At 42.6% G+C, this 17,530-nt stretch overlaps 2 protein-coding genes across 2 annotated transcripts in view; both read left to right on the top strand.

Annotated features, from left to right (window-relative positions):
* The window catches only part of LOC140710685 (cytosolic carboxypeptidase 4-like), a 96,068-nt gene extending 91,625 nt beyond the window's left edge, over positions 1–4,443 (top strand). Inside the window, exon 3 of the mRNA XM_073013051.1 lies at positions 3,526–4,443. Coding sequence (XP_072869152.1) covers positions 3,526–3,788 — 263 coding nt within the window. The 3' untranslated portion in view covers positions 3,789–4,443. The remainder of the gene's footprint in view (positions 1–3,525) is intronic.
* Positions 4,444–12,647: 8,204 nt separating this feature from the next.
* AGBL1 (AGBL carboxypeptidase 1) overlaps positions 12,648–17,530 on the top strand; it is a 39,176-nt gene continuing 34,293 nt past the window's right edge. Inside the window, exons 1-2 of the mRNA XM_037987748.2 lie at positions 12,648–12,876; positions 13,815–13,882. Of these exons, the coding sequence (XP_037843676.2) occupies positions 12,732–12,876; positions 13,815–13,882 (213 nt within the window). The 5' untranslated portion in view covers positions 12,648–12,731. The remainder of the gene's footprint in view (positions 12,877–13,814; positions 13,883–17,530) is intronic.

The raw sequence follows: 17,530 nt of genomic DNA, 5'->3' as shown, positions 1-17,530 counted from the left end.
AAGGAAAATCTTAGGAAAAAGCTGTTTATGTAAACAGACTATAGCAGAGCTGGTGTGTTCCAAAGGGGGACCTGAAGCCCTCTCCACACCTCTCAACTCTAAGCCCACCCACAGCAGTATTCAAAAATGCACCTCATCTCTGCTCTGTTTGCCCTGGCCCTGAGAAGCAGCGCTTTCCTCTCAGATCTTCCAGAACTCCTCTAAGTTGCTGATCCCAGTGACCCTCATTTTATTCTTTGTTCTTCTCCATATTTGCTCTTTCTCAGTTTGATGAATCTCCTCTTGTCGCATTTTAGATACGTATTGACTTTTGCACAACTTCCCAAGACATTCTCAGAGAAAGATTGACGGGTGTAGGGTCACGGGGGAAGGAGGTTTAGCGATTTTAAATGTTAGTAAACATGACAGTTTGTTAGGGATTAACAGGAAATCATGAATAAAATCATTGGGATTTGATAAGGGATTTTTCTCCCAGACAATTAAAGATTTTTTTTTCATTATCTTTCTCCCCCCACAAAAAATGTCATAGAAAAAGGACACTGGGATAACCCATTATCAATCTAATACTCTTAAAACAGATAAAAGGCAAAAGTCCTTAAGCTTATGCTGCCATGGGGCCCCTGTGAACTGTTGTTCTGGTATCTTTTTAGCAGGTGATACTGTCCTTTAATACCTCCTACTTAATTCTCAATTTTCTTTTAAACATCAGATATTGAATAGTCTGCAAACTCCTTTAGGTAATAAAGAACTCTCATGCTCTATGGCCAAGATCTGCCAGGGAGTGAAATATTTTTGATACAAAAGAGTAATTCATTAAAGGTGATAATGAAGGCAATTGAAACCCTCCACAAACGTAGCACCAGGTGAATAAAGCTCGTCACTCTCAATTTAGGGTCATGTTGTAAAGAGGGGGAAAAAAAGAAGAAAAAAAAAACTGCACAAGTGGGCCAAAAATTTCAGTGGGTCTCAGTCGAGCTGACAATTTAGAATTTGACAAACAAGCAGAAAAAAAGGGAGTTTTATTAATATTATGAAAAAAAACCCCTCTGGAATAAAGCATTATATTTCCATGTTATTTTTTGCACTCATATGCACTTACATGGTCTTAGGGGGAAATCTGCCTTTGAGATGAAATTTTGCTTATCTGATTACAACTCAGGGGCTCTCCCTCGCACACACTCAGCCAGAAGCACATACAGTCTCACACACCAGTGTGAATGGCTTAGATGATGGAGAGATGCAGTAGTGAGAGAACGGAGCTACAAAATTTGGGCATTCTGATTGAGAGTCAGCCGGTTAGAGCCCTGCAATGCACCTAGTCCCTAGGAACTGAGAGGATCAGGCATCTACTGGACAGATCTGAACCAGTACGTGTTTGTCCACCAACCCTGTAGCCCAAGGAGCTTAACCTGAAAAGTAGCGTATATTAACTGTTGAGAGAGGTATCTTGGACTGTTCTTCTCCGTTGTTTTAGGTCCATAAAATAGGGTTTTATGGGAGGTCCCAAACAGGAATATTGAACTAACACAGAGAAGTCAAGGAGTTGAAAATGTCCCTGTCAGATATGAGAAAGCCCCATACTAAATCCCTGCTGGGTGGACTTCCGAACTTTACCTGAACGTTTTCAGCGCCCTGTTGCTCACTACGCTAGAGTCTATCTTCTTGTTGAACAGCCTTAAGTATGAAGAATTCCTTTCCTGAATTCAGCCTAGTGTGTTTTAATATCTTTCTTTCTTTTTTTTCTTTTCTTTTCTTTTTTTTTTTTTTTTTTTTGAGCGAGGGTCTCACTCTGTTGCTTAGGACCATAGCTCACTGCAGCCTTGAACTCCTGGGCACAAGTGATTCTCTTGCCTCAGTCTCCCTAGTAACTGGGGCCACAGGTGCAAGCCACCACGTTTGGCTTATTTTTATTTTTTGTAGAGATGGGGTTTTACTATTGTTACTCAGGCTTGTCTCTAAACTCCTGGCCTCAAGCTATCCTCCTGCCTCAGGCCCCCACAGTGCTGGGATTACAGGTGTGAGCCACCATGCCCAGCCCATGATTTCTTTCTAACTTGGTCTTGGGGTCTCTTTCAAGAGTGGCTGTAAGCCACTGATAGGGGATAAAGTTAGTCGGGGTGTGTGGGTCAGGTGAGACTCAGAAGAGGCAGCACAGCAAAACCCATGAAATAACAGAAGTGTTTCTGTTGTTACAGAGCCAGGAGAATAAGAAGAGTTGCTGGGGAGTTTGGAGGTGGCAGGGAGCTCAAACAGTGTCTGGGGAGAGAGAGGCCTGTTGTGGGACTGGGCCTTTCTTACGGTCCATGGCGTTATCTGTCAGGCTTTCCTGCAGGGGTTGTGGATTGGGCAGTTTAAAGAAAACACATATGAAGAGCAGGTCCTATTCACATGACTCTGGTGTTGTCCATTGGGTTTTACTGTGGTCGGCAGGTGCGGGACATGTTGGGTTTTTGGTCAATGGGATGAGGAACAAGCAGGCCATACGGCAGACAACCATGTGGGGAGGGCAAGTTTTCTGTAGGTCAGAGGCAATGGGGTACAACTGGGTTTCAAGCAACTTAAGTCGTGCCTAAAAACGGATGTGGAGGCTTCAACTATATGAAACAAATTTATGAGTCTTGATTATCTATAAATTAGCTTCCATTCTCTTTAGAAAGGACACCCAACATATCTCTTATACATGGCAGCCTTTCAGATACTATATCTCACTCAGCATCCTCTCCTTCCCCACCTAATCTGATAGCTCAACCCAAACGACAACGTCCTGGGTCCACTGACGTTCAGATAGGAGGAATGGAAATCTGGTGGAAATCTCTCTGTCTGTCTCTCCTCCCACACTGTTAGTATTATGTTTTTGTTTGTTTGTTTGTTTTTCTGAGAATAAGGTACAGACTTCCATACACTCTAATTACGAATTTCCTAAAAACAAAAGTATCCTCTTACATAACCCCAGTTTATCAAAATCTGAAAATAAACACTGATACAAAACTGTTAGTTAATCTACAGATCTTATTCAAATTCGACCACTGCCCAATAATGCCTTTTACAGCAAAAGAAAAAATTGTTTTCTGGCCCAATATTTAAACTATAATTACTTATTATGCTGACTTGTCATGCCTTTTTAGTTCCCTTTAGCCTCATGTTTTGTTCTGTTTTGTTTTGCCTTTCATGACCTTGACATTTTCTAGGAGTGTAGGTCAGGTATTTTGTAGCATGTCCTTCATTTAGGCTTTGCTGATTTTCTTCATGATCCAATTCGGGTCATGCATTCTTGGCGGGAACACCATAGAAGTGATGCTGATCTTTCTCGGTGCATCATATCGGGGGCATGTGATGACTGTCCCATTACTGGGGTTGTTAACTTTGATTACTTGGTTTAAGGTGACATCTGCCAGTTTTCATACTAAAACATTATTATTCCCTTGATGATTAATAAGTATCTTGTGAGAAATGCACTGGAACATTCTCAAAGAGGTGCAGCCGTGGAAAGCCTGTGATTGACTCTGCCTTCCCCTTTGTTTTCAGAGTCGAACGGCCGCAGGGCAGTGAACCGAGGCTACGTCACCAGCTTGCTCTGGCTGCACCAGGACTGGCACAGCCGTGACACAGCCAACACCTACGTGCAGATCCGACGGGGCTTGCTGCTCTGCCTCAGGCACATTGCTGCCCTCCGGTCCGGCAGGGAGGCCTTCCTGGCAGCACAGGGCATGGAGATCCTCTTCAGCACCACACAGGCAGGCAGCATGGGGATTCACTCTGCAGTTGGAGGCCCGCTGGATGATTCCTGAAGGCTGTCATTTAGGAATCATCCCAGACAGAGCTGGGAACACCTCAATCTATTTCTTGTTGCCTGCTAAGGGCAGATGTTCCGGATTTAAGTCTTCATTCCAGGCCAGGCTTGGTGGCTCACGCCTGTAATCCCAGCACTTTGGGAGGCCAAAGCAGATGATCACCTGAGGTCAGGAGTTTGAGATCAGCCTGACCAAAATGGTGAAACCCCTCTCTACTAAAAGTATAAAAATTAGCTGGGTGTGGTGGCGCATGCCTGTAGTCCCAGCTACTCAGGAGGCTGAGGCAGGAGAACCGCTTGAACCTGGGAGGCGGATGTTGCAGTGAACCGAGATCATACCACTGAACTCCAGCCTAGCTGGCAGAGTGAGACCCTGTCTCAAAACAACAACAACAACAACAAAACAATCTTCATTCCATTGATTCATTCACATATACTTAACATATGTTTGTTGAATACACACTACCAGAAGTGCAGTATGGCATAGTGGTAAGTGTTGACTCTAAAACTAGAGAACTGGATTCAAATCCCAGCTCTAGGGCCTACAGCTGTGAAACTTTGAAAAAGTCACTCAACTTACCTGGGCCTCTAGATTCTTCAAAAGAAAAAAAAAGCAGAAATAACAAAACCTAGGTTGTCGTGTGGACTAAATAAGTCACTGTACAAATGGCACGTGCCCAGAAGAGTGCTTGCCATGACTGAACTGCATTTGGAGGATGAGCCATTACTGGAATAATTAGCAGTGGGGTCTAGTGGTGGATATGACAAACCAGGCCCTCGAGCCTATAGGGAAAACCTCCTAGCAGAAGAATCAGACACTAAGTAAGCAAAGAATCCAATGAGGAAGATAATTTCTTATTGCACTGTGGAATCAATGAAGTAAGGGCATAGGTGTACAGGGGCCGCCATAGGTAGAGGGAGCAGGTGTTCTTTTAGAGAGAGAGGTCAAGTTATCTCTGAGCAGGTGACACCTGAGCTGAGACCTGAGTTATTGGAGGAGCTGGTCATGCTGGCCAGGCCAAGTTGCAGGGGAAGAGCATCCCAGGGAAAGGGGATGGTGTCTTCAAAGACCATTTCTACTTATCAGCACCCCACTGCAATATGCATTCTAGGGATTCCTGGATTTCAACCTAAATACATGCCTTAATTTCACCTGATTAGGGCTAATTTAAACACCATAGTTTGAGGCTACATATGCCCTCTCTATTGGTGGTATAAGAGTTCCAAATATCCATCATCTGCTCACCCACCTTCTCCTGGGGCCAAGGCAGCCATGTTGCACATGCATTAGGTTCCTATTTTCTCCAGATTAGGCTGCCTCTGGACTCCCTTTTTCAGCCTTCTTGCTCCTCTCTGGACACCCTCCAGTTTTTCTCTATCTGAGTACATCTGAGGTAATGAAGCCGCCAATGAGAGTGTTGTTTTCCAACCATGGTATCTGTAGACATTTCTCATTAAAAAATGGCCTTACCCCCGCCAAACAATAACAAAATACAGTGCTGCAAACCAATATCTAATTTTCTATCTGCTATCACCTCTGGATTTCTTTCCATCATTACAGCTTTCAAAGCTTCTCAGTCATGAAATAGCTATATTTTACATTCTATTTCTCAGGATGAAGCAGGGCTTTGAATTTTTCCAAGCTCCCTCTTGCTTTGTAAGCTTGTGGTCCCCCAAGTCTCTAATCCCTCCCAGTCCTAGTGCAATGGCCTCCTGCATTGCTGATGTTTAACAGACCCCCACTCTGGTCTAGGGTTTTACCATGTTCCTCTGCCCTCCATGTTATTGGCTATTTCTCTGTTCTGTGCTAAAAAACCCAACAAAAAACAAAACAAACTAGAAAAACAAGAGCAATAAAGGAAGAAGATGGTAATCACAGAGGGCCATGTCTATGATAGAAATATGGTGGAGAAAACAGCAAATGAAGCCCAGCATGAGAGGCTGTGAGCCTGTGTGCAGGTTCTTCAAAACAGTTCCTTTAGCAGGTCAATGAAGACTTCAATTGCTCAGTTAAGCACATTAGCAAGAAGCTTCCAGCCTTGAATTACTGTTGGAATGGAAGCAGAATGTGAGTACACACAGAGTGTGCACTTTATAGTGAGGTTTCTCTAGCTTATATTATAATCTCTCTAAGAATTATATGGAAAAGCAGCCCAGGAGGGGCCTATGAGACAGTGCTGAGTAAATAGGCCATGACACACCTGTCGCCTGGAAGAGTGTGTAGAATGTATGGATGTCAACCTCAAGAGGTTGAATTCCTCATCACCACCACTCACCCTTGCTTTTAGTCTTTTAAATAGTGTGCTCTTGGCCGCGGGTGGTGGCTCATGCCTGTAATCCCAGCGCTTTGGGAGGCCAAGGCGGGTGGATCACCTGAGGTCAGGAGTTCAAGACTAGCCTGGCCAACATGGCGAAACCCTGTCTCTACTAAAAATACAAAAAATTAGCTGGTCATGGTGGCACGTGCCTGTAATCCCAGCTACTCAGGAGGCTGAGACAGGAGAATTGCTTGAACCCAGGAGGTGGAGGTTGCAGTGAGCTGAGATTGCACCATTGCACTCCAGAGTAAGACTCTGTCTCAAAAAAAAAAAAAAAAAAAAAAAAAAAAAAAAAAAAAAAAAAAAAAAAAAAAATTATGTGCTCTTCCAGAGGAAATGTTATCAAGTTTATGTGCAAAGTCTGATGTTTGACATTCTCCTGTTTTTTGGAAAATGATCTTTGCAGGTGAAAGATAGGCTGTCTTGGCTTAGAAACCAAATGGCTTGTTACTCTTCCCTAGCAGTCATAACCAGTGTTGAGTAGCCTCCCAGACCTGAGGTGAGTGCTGTGAGCACAGATGCCCTTGCAGGTGTGCTGGAGTTAGAGCTGCCCATCACCCCTCCTCTCCCTTCTGCTAGAGAAGGCATGGGAGTTACTTGATGGTCAACTCAGGGGACTTGGATTTGGTGATGTTATTTCAGTTGCCATTTGCAGATTATGCTGCTGCTGCTGCTGCTGCTGCTGCTGCTGCTGCTGCTGCTGTTGCTATTGCTGATGCCAGTGGTAGTGATGACAATGTTAATGAAGCAGCAGCAGCAGAGGCAGGAGGAGGAGGAGGAGGAGGAGAAGAAGTAGGAGAAGAAGAAGACAGTTACTTTGAACTCTTACTATTAATATATCCCTTGACTGTGCTAGCAATTTATGCAGACTCTCCAATATTGATAATTTGAAAAGCTTTTGAGGTAGGCTTTATTATTATCTCCCTTTTTACAGATGAAGAAACTGAGGCACATAACTGTTAAGTAATTTTCCCAAGTTCACAAAGCTCGTAAGTGTTGGAGCCAGGATTGGAATCTGGTAGTCTCACTTGAGAGCCCATGCTTTTGCCCACTGTACCAGCAGCTCCCCAAGTTGAGCATGCATCAGAGTCACCCGGAGGGGTCACTAAAGCAGAGCCCGTTGGACTCCATTCTCAGAGTTTCTGACTCAACAGGGCTGTGGTGGGGCCTGAGAATGTGCTTTCCTGACAACTGCCTAAGTGATGCTGATACTACCGATTCAGGATCACACTTGGAAAACCACAGTCCTATATTAGTTTTATCAATGTGTATGATGTGCTTACAAACCTACTGAGAATAAGATTGACTGTAAAGGAACATTTTTAAAGTCCTTCCTACACCTTTGCCATCATAATATTCTTCTTTGCCTTTCTGCTGAGGTCACTGCTTGCATTGTCTCTCTCTTGGTGACCCTACCTCTTTGTTTCCTGAGTCTTACATTTCTGCACAGATTTTGTAAACATCCCCTAAAAGTTCTAAGGCTGAGATCACCCACAGTGCAGCAAGGGTGCTGTATAATGTAGTATAATGGAATCTTATTGGAGCTTTGCGTGAGGAAAGAGGAAGAAGGATGACAATTTGAATGCAAGATAAAAAAAAAAAAAAACTCCTACAAGGATGCCTGAGACAGTTGGAGATAATTATCAATTTGGAGAAATAGGTAACTGCAGAAGGAACAAACCTAGATAAGATAATCAGAGAAAAGAACCAATCTTTGGAGCTACAACAGCCTCAGGGGCCTGAAAGATTGCTAAAATTGCTGGTTTTCAAACTTGAGCATGCATCAAAGTTACCTAGAGGAATTGTTAAAACACGGATTGCTAGATCCTACCCCAGAGTTTCTAATTCAGTTGTTCTGAGGTGAGATGCAAGATTCTGCATTTCTAACAAGTTCTCAGGTGATACTGAGGCTACTGGTTTGGGTATCTCACTTTGAACACCACTAGAATAAGAAGTGATACAGCCTTTTAAAAGTCACAGTTGCCACCATTTGCTCAGAAAGCACAGTAGGCCAAGTCTTGATTCATCAGGCTCGTCTCTGGCCAACAAGACCAAGGGCCTCAGCCTTGTGGACCTATGAAAGGAGGGACTGAACCCTAAAGGAAATATTACCAGGTTGGAATCAGGAGCTAGATACCCTGAAGGTCAGATTGGTCTGAGATCATTTCCTATTGATTCAGTAAATGTTTTCTGAGCTCCTTTTTGGTGAAAGATGTTGGGGCTGTGTTCTATAGGGCGTTCAAAGATGAAGGTGGTAGACGACTCATCGTCCTCAGGAAACTTAGTGTCCTATATGGGAAAATAGGATATGGATAATGCAGTGTAGGCAGCAGGCGGGGGTAATAACAGACTTCACGTAACCATGCACAGGAGGCCCTACTTGGTCTTGCTGACCAGAGAAGCCTCCAAGAAGGCACCCACATTTGAATGAGGCTAGGAGAGTATTTTGAAAAGTCTGAGAGAAACACTTGGTTTGTAAACTGTTCAGAGAAGCACAGGAGGTGGCCACAAGGCACAGACAGAGACAGAAGCCATGGAGAGTGAGTGGGACAACTAGGACGTTTTGGAGGGTCAGGCAGAAGGAAAGATCTCGGTGACAATCCAGAAGATATCAAGCCATTTCCATTTAAGATATTTTTATATTGAAGCTATGTCACATCTGCCCTTGGCCTTAGAATTTCTCATCTATGTTCAAAGAATCACTGCAAAGAGAAGGGAGAGAGGGGTTATGCCAGGCAGGCATAGTTGAAGAGCTGTGGTGTCACCTGAGACCTGAATGATAAGAAAGAACCAGTGCCACGAGGGTCTGGAGATGAGGGTTCCATGGAGAGAAAAAGGAAGTAAATGCAAAGACCCTTAGGTGGGGAAGTAGAGTGGGAGGTGGGTGAACTTGAGAAACACAGACATGGCAGAGCGTTGTGAGTAAGGGGGAAGACATGAGATTGAGTTGGAGTCATGGGCAGTGCCAGGACATTTAGAGTTCCTTGAACCATGATGAGGACTTTGAATTTTATTTCCGCCAACTTTTTTGTTTGTTTGTTTTGTTTTGAGATGGAGTCTCGCTCTGTTGCCCAGGCTGGAGTGCAGTAATGTGATCTTGGCTCACTGCAGCCTCCACCTCCTGGGTTCAAGTGATTCTCCTGCCTCAGCCTCCCGAGTAGCTGGAATTACAGCCATGCGCCCCAATGCCTGGCTAATTTTTGTATTTTTAGTAGACACGGGATTTCACCGTTTTGGCCAGGCTGGTCTCAAACTCCTGACCTCGTGATCCACCTGCCTCGGCCTCCCAAAGTGCTGGGATTACAGGCGTGAAGCACCACACCTGGCCTCCATCAACTTGTAAACAGGCACAAAGGAGGAGAAGACATGAATTAAAGAGATAGGGAAGGCCAGATCACGTAGAACTTCCTAGGGCATAAAAATAAATTAGAATTTTATTTCTATCAAGTTTGAAGCAGGAGACTGACCTAATACAATTTATGCTTTTCATTTTTTATTTTTGAAAAATTTTAAATTAATTGTAGTAAAATACATGCAATCAAATTCACCATTTTAACTATTTTTAGGTGTACTGTTTGGTCAGGTTAAGTACCTTGTTGTATAACTGTCACTATTGCCCATCCGTCTCCAGAACTCTTTTCATCTGGAAAAATTAAAACTCTATACCCATTCAACTGATTGATGCTTTTAAAGGACGATTTGGGCTGCCATTTGGAAAAGAGATTACCAGAGGGCACAAGGGGAAGGAAGGAGAGTAAGGGGAGGAATTAGAGTGCTGATAGGAGTTTAGGCAGGAGATGTTAGTGGCTTTGGCTACATAGAAGCAGAGATGGAATTTAAACCCAAGAATTTATACTCCTAGTCAAGGTCCTTTTCCACTAAAATGCCTTGCTTTGTTATCATGGGAATTATTACTAGGACTCTGCTCTGAGAAGCAGTGACTCCTAGCAGCCTCTTGCAGACTCCTAGGAGACTTTATGACACTGAGGATGCCTTCTTTTTTCCCACTGGCTAATACTAAATGCTTACTATTAGGCACTTTGCCCACTTTAATGCATTTAATTTGTACACAACATTAGGAGAGAGGTTGTGTTATTATCTCCACTTTGCAGATGAAGACACTGTGGCACAGAGAAGTGTATTAATTTGCCAGGGTTATGAAGTTAGTAATCTTCAGTCCAGGATTTAAACTCACGTAGTCTGGCTCCAGGACCTGAGCAGTTTGCTCTTACTTTACTTTGCCTATGTATCATGCAAGTAGGGTATTTATGATGCCAAAGCTAATTCAAAGATGTTAACTGTGATGGAAGCATTGAATATATTAATTGAATGCATTCTTGTATTTCATCATCCCTTCCAAGTAGCAAATGTGTTATTGAGAGTGATGGGAAAAGGGAGCCTAAAATCTCACCTTTGCCTCCAATTCTGAGACATTGGTCCATAAGGATCGTATTTCCTGGAGTCTTGTCTTGTTTTGATGCATAGCATGCGTACCAACCCTGCACACCTTTGTCTCACCTTAGTCTCGGCCCTGCACAGCACCTAGCCATTAGCATGAGGGAAATGTTGAGAAATGAATTCAAGAATTTCTGTTACCTTGAAACCAATGATCTTTGCATGCATAAGTATTTCCCCTACAGTGCAGGAGAAGGCAAATATAGCATGATTCCTAAGGCCTTGGGTATTATAGATTGTAATACTCCCTCCAGCCTTCAAATTCAGTTCATAGTATGGCCCAATTTTTCAGAACATTTGAACTGGGCTTCATCTTTTCACTTGTTCCATTCCACCAAAAAAAAAGACACAATTATCTTTTATCATCAAAGACCATCACAAACATACCTGTGTTCCAAAATGTTGGCTTTTTTGACTAAATTCCCTGGCTTGGGCTGGCTCTATCTCTACCAAGGTTGGAGCTTAGAACATCATATCTGATAAGTCATCTGTTTCACCTTATCGCTTCCTCCTTCAGAGTCTGTTTTATTTTTGTCCCATTCCTGATACTTTTCATGAAACACTTGAGACCATTTGATCAGACCAAAGGGTGAAATAGCTTCAACTGTTCATTAGCCTCCATAATGAATTAGCCAAAACTAATTCATTTTCCACCAAGAGTATTTCCTGCTGTGTATTCTGAAGCTGTTGATTCAGGACACCTGATGAGTATGACTGGCACACACTGAAGGGGAGAGAGCATTCTTGATTGCATTAACACATTTCATTTTGAAAGTTGGCTTACTTAAGGCTGGGCGCGGGGGCTCATGCCTGTAATCCCAGCACTTTGGGAGACTGAGGCAGGTGGATCACCTGAGATCAGGGGTTTGAGACAAGCCTGACCAATGTGGTGAAACCCCATTTCTATTAAAAATACAAACATTAGCTGGCATGGTAGCAAGCATCTGTAATCCCAGCTTCTTGGGAGACTGAGGCAGGAGAATTGCTTGAACCCGGGAGGTGGAGATTGCTGTGAGCTGAGATCGTGCCACTACACTCCAGCCTGGGTGACAGAGTGAGACTCTGTCTAAAAAAAAAAAAAAGAAAGTTGGCTTACTTATATTTTGGAGTCATTTGGGTAGCTTAAATTCATGGATAAATTTTTATTACTTTTTTTTCCTCCATGTTCTTTCACATGGAAGTACCTGTAATGTTGAGTCTGGAGATGCTGTAGTTCAGCAGCACCACAGACGTTCACACTGCCCTGTGGTGGGTACCTGGCATCCACCATCTCCACTTCTGTGACTTATTGGCCTCAGAGCTTGCTGCACCTTTTAGGAATAGCAAACTGGAGGACCCCACAAGTCATCTTCCTGTACCAGGTCGGTAGACAAAACATTTACAACGATACTGAAGAAAATGGTTGTGTTTTTGCCAAAGAGATACTGAACTATACTCAACTCTCTGTCTCTCAATTTAGTGAACTTGTTCTTACATTTTTCACAGTGTCTGAAAAGAAGGGTCTTGTCATGTTCTATCAGTATCAAAATGTTACATCTGCAAACCCAATTTTTCTCTGATTTGGGAAGGTACCAAGAGGGATCAACACTGTGGGCTTTGAGAAGAGGCATGTAATTTAATTTAGGTACTTGGGATTCACTTAGTCTTTCCCTTTGATTTCATATTTTATCTTTTATAAAAAATATTTTTCTCTGCAGAAGACAGCTGAAAGAGAAAAGCAAAACTTCCATCAATTCAGCTGCTCATTCCCTAGCGTAGGCAATAATTCACAGTGACACATGGGTGGCTGAGAAAAGACACCGGCCTCCTCTTTCCCCAGCTATCCTGAGCAATGTCTTGCCTTAGGCGCAGCATCCCTTGAATGAATTTTAAGTCTATATTCAGACTGAATTCATTGCAATGATGTATGAAATGAGCAAGAGACAGAAAAGTACAGATTCTACATTAGACAAAATTCTATGTTAGAATGTTCAAATTTGACATTCTACATTAAGGCTGTTTACGGTCTGTCCATGTGTATAATTCATTAGCTGAAATACAGCTAGAAGACCGTGCTGTGTTACAGCTAGGAGAGTGTTATTAGCTGTGTTACAGCTAGGGGACTGTGCCCAGATGCTGGCATCTGATATAATCTTCCCTTTGCTCAGAACTGCCTGGATGACAAGAGCATGGAGCCTGTCATCTCTGTGGTGCTTCAGATCCTGAGGCAGTGCTACCCTAAGAGTCCACTTCCCTTAGTCACAGCCAGCAGTGCCTATGCCTTCCTGGTCCCTGGGCGCATCGCCACTGAACTTCCATGTGATCTACCTGAAGGTAAAATAAGTGGGTAACTATGACCTTTAAGATGAATTTTTGCATTTTGACAATGTTTCCCAGGAAAGTGTATGAAAATAGAATTAGTTGTTTCATAGGTCAACCATAATTGTCTATTAAGCTAATTAGAGACATACATGAAAAAGCAGTTTTGATTTTCATAAACAGGGTGAGAAAATACCAAGCTCACTTATTTTGTTCTTCATTATTAACTGTTTCTGCTTTGCCTAGTAGCTATCAAATGCCTGTACAGTAATCTCAGCTAATTTAAAAAAAAGTCTATTCAGAATCCCATGATCGAATCTCTGCAGCATACTGACTGATTGCGGAATTAGTTTGCCCTGAGGATGAAATTAAAATAAAACTCTTGTTATTTACAACTCCAGGCTAGACATATTGGAATATTTGAAAGTGTTATTATTTAATCTCTAGGAAGATCTTCCTGTCAAAAGATCCTAGTACGAACAGATTTTCTATAGGCATGATTTTGCCACAATGGTACAAGATGCCTTCTGTGGATTTTGTTTTAAATAACTTCCTCAATCAAAAAATTAGGGACTCAATCAAGGTGATATTTAGGTTATAACACATTTTGTACGTGTGTGATCTCTAAACTTTGGCTATGCTAGTTGCATAAATACCTCTGACTTTCATGGGAGAATCCAGAATGGTATTCATGTGTCATTTTTTCTGCACTTATTTTGCATTCAATGTGGGATAACTGTTTAAACTTTATGACTTAGTGCCCCAACATACCTACGTGCACACCATTTGTACTGACTAATAAGCATTCGTGTGTGGTGGAATATTGTGCAATTAATATTGGGCCCCTTATTTGAGAGAGGAAGAAGAAAGAACCACTGTGTGGTGAACATCTAAATCCTAAATCCCAGAAAAACGGGAGACCTCACTTATTTCACCTCTTTTCCCCCGTCCAGAGGATTTTGAAGATGACGATGATGACGAGGTGGACAAAGACTCTGATACTGAAGATGGGAAAGTGGAAGTAGGTACACCAGCTCATGCTTCTAATGATGTCCATAGTCACATCATGCACAGAAAAATATCACTTTCTGTGTTTGCCCAAGCCCAGTGTAAATTTTAAGAACTGACTTTAGTATTCCCACTCCAGTGGTAGTGATGCTTAATAAATGACAGCTACTGTTATTGATTTCCCAGTTGTCATTTTCATCTTGGTAGGTCCGGTATAATGTCTCATTGTAAAGTCAGAGGCTATCCTATACATTATGAAGACACCAATACTTTATTCAGATGAACTTTAGGTACACAATACTTGGAGTTGGTATATTTAATAAGATCATTTAAGATACTAGAAAGATTTTCCAGGAAGCTTTCTAGTAGATCTCACCTGTCTTCATAAGTCACTCTTCTTATCCTTTCTGTACAGGGCTGCTGCATCGTACAAGTCCATTGACATCAGACTCTGTGAATTGTTTTCCCTTAAGTTGCACAGTGCACAACCTGGCCAGTAGAGAAGTGTTGCTTTTTGGTCCCCCTCCCAAAAAGGCCTATCCTATAGAACAGAGGTTGGTGAACTTCCTATAAAAGGTCCAATAGTAATTATTTTAGGCTTTGGGGACCATACTGTCTTTGTCACAACTGCTCAACTTTACTGTTGTAGCACAAAACAGCTATAGACAATTTGTAAACAAATGGACATGGCTGTGTTCCAAGAAGTTTGTTTGTTTGTTTGTTTTTGAGATGGAGTCTCACTCTGTCACCAGGCTGGAGTGCAGTGGTGCGATCTTGGCTCACTGCAACCTCCGCCTCCTGGGTCCAAGCAATTCACCAACTTCAGCCTCCCGAGTAGCTGGGACTACAGATGCCTACCACCACACCCAGCTAATTTTTGTATTTTTAGTAGCGACAGAGTTTCACCATATTGGCCAGGCTGATCTCGAACTCTTGACCTTGCAATCTGCCCACCTCAGCCGCCCAAAGTGCTGGGACTACAGGCATGAGCCACTGTGCCCAGCCTCCAAACAACCTTCATTTTCAAAAATAAGCAGTGGGATGTAGTTTACTACTGTTTTTCTACCACAAGGTTTCAAGACCTTGGCACTGTTGGCATTTAGACTGGATACTTCTTGGTTGTGGGAGGCTGCCTTGTGCATTGTAGGATGTTTAGCAGCATCCCTGACCTCTACCCACTGGATATCAGTAGTACCCACCTCGTTACCCCCCAAGTATGAACCAAAAATATCTCTAAGACTTGCCAAAATCACCCCTAGTTGAAGATCACCGCTCTAGAATAAGAATTTGTCTATGAATTATAATTCTCTCTCCATTTCTGTTGGTGGTCATGGACTTTGACAAATTTCTTTAAGTTACAGTTTCTTAATTTTGTTGTCTGTAAAATAAGACTCAGTAAATTAAAGCCAATGCTGCCTTTTATGACATTTCCTGGGGATGAAACTCCAATTTAAAAAATCAAAAATTTTCCCTCCTTTTCTTTCTCTCCTTCTTTCCTATCTGTTCAGAAAGAAAGAGGCTTTTGAGTTCTCTATCATGATAATCACTCACCTTGCTGATGGTAGTAGCAGACATACAGGGACTATCTCTTAAGCTACATCTGTAGGTTTAGACTGCTATTGACAGTCTGGTGTTCTCTGGGTGTTGTTGATAAATAGAATCATTTCTGAAGTCATCAGTAGCAAATTGGATCTTTGCTGTGGCTTGGTGGTGCAGGCCTATGGAGTACGTGCTGAATTATTTGAATAATACTGTGCTGCTGCAGTCATTCATCAATGTCACTTTCCCCTCCCCTCTTGCTTGCTCTTTGATAACTGAATGTCTGATGCAGAGTGTCACTCGCTTCATGTATCTGATGGGGAGGGACTGGGTGTACGATAGTGCCTGACTTCTCACAGTATGGGAGGGAGGGCGTTCAGATACTTCCCTTGGCCCACGCTCTGCAGAGGGTGGAGGGGTGGGGTAGAGAGAACCCTAAACAAATAAATAAACTCAACTGGCAAAGAAACACAAGACAAATTGGTAAGAGCTTGAAAACTATACATCAAAAGACTTCAAGCCAGGGCAAGAAGATGAGAAGTCAGCGTGAAGATGAGTTGTAGAGAAGGAGAGGGGCATGAGAGTCAGGGCTTGATTCAGAGGCACAGCAAGAGCAAGGAAACTGCTCCAGAAAACTGGATTTTCCCTGGGGAAACCAGCAGCATTTTCTGCCAGAGGCATGAACAAGAAGTCAGGCATATTTTATTTCTGGCCACAGCACTGACCCAGGCCTTTAACCTGTGGCCTTCCCATTTGACAATCTTAGGTAATAATTGGGACCAGCCTCTTAGAAAGAATGATTAAGAGGATCTTTTATGAGAGTGGAAAGTAGGGTGCCGTGACTTGATTGAAAACTGCCAAGGTCAACGTATTAGATGTGGTCTGTCTTCACATACACAAGCATTAGATTCTGCAAAACTGTGAAGAAGAGGGTGATAAACAGAGTGAATTCAAGTTCTCCCTTCCTTCTTCCTTCCTTTCCTTTCTTTTTCATTTTTTATTTCTTTCAGGTGCTTTATTGGGTATAATCCATATGCAACATGCTAAATTCTTGGGGATGTTAATATGAAGCACAAACAGATGAGACATAGTTTTTATCTTCAAAGAGTTTGCAGTCTAGTGAACTTGGAGTTTGTCCTTATTAAGTGTTCAAATCACCACCTTCAATGGAGTGGTGAACTCAAGTTTGAGGCAGCCAAAAGACAATGTCTAAGAGCTCCAACCTATGGAACAAGAGCCAGAAAGCATTACCTGGATTAGGTGGGTAGCAGAATCCTAGTTGGTAAAGGAGTGCCTGGGCTGCTGTGAGGACACAGAAGCCAGCCACCTCCAAATAAGAACAAATGCCATTTATAAGAAATATGAAAGGAGGTGGCAACCTGGCTGAGTGCCTAGTTCTCAGAGACTAAGCTCCAGAACTTTGAAGGCAGAAATGGTCTCTGTCACAACTATTGAACTTTGCTGTTGCACTGAGAAAACAGCCATGACCAAATGAATGGGTGTGGCTGTGTTCTAATAAAACTTTATTGACAAAAACAACCAGTGAGCCATATTTTATTAACCCCTGCTCTAAGGCTAAGTGGTTTGCCTAGTCACATGTGGAATGAATTAGGTTACAGCTCATGGGTTGCATGATTCTCCTCCCTTCAGATGCACCAGTTGGAGCACAACCTTACTCGCTGTTGTGGACATTCATCCCAATGGCCTTCCAGGTGGTGGTTCCATTAGTGCCACCCTGGGCCATTGCTGTGGTTGCAGTGGAGGGGGTGGAGACAAGTGGGAATTGATGGATGAAGCTGCAAAGCACAAGAGTGGTGACCATAGAGTTAGTCATGGTGTATACTGTACCTGAAAATATCATTACATGAAACTCATGGGAATTACTTTTCTTTTAATTTGAAGTTTGGAGAAAAACTGTGAAACATAGCTAGAACATTGCATTTTGTTCCCCTTGGATCAGGAATACAAACATTTATTTTCTATGTTTGTTGGATTTAACCTTTCAGGACTGCCAGGTTTTTCCTTAACTAATGAAATATACTTGTAAAACATATGGTATTTTTTTTTTCTCTATTTCGTTAAGGAAACTTAATCTAGGATATGGAAAGATGAAGAGACTAGG

This window comes from Chlorocebus sabaeus, chromosome 29 (genome assembly GCF_047675955.1).
Source record: "Chlorocebus sabaeus isolate Y175 chromosome 29, mChlSab1.0.hap1, whole genome shotgun sequence".
In the NCBI taxonomy this organism is placed as follows: Eukaryota; Metazoa; Chordata; class Mammalia; order Primates; family Cercopithecidae; genus Chlorocebus; species Chlorocebus sabaeus.
This window is presented reverse-complemented; position numbering and strand designations above follow the sequence as displayed.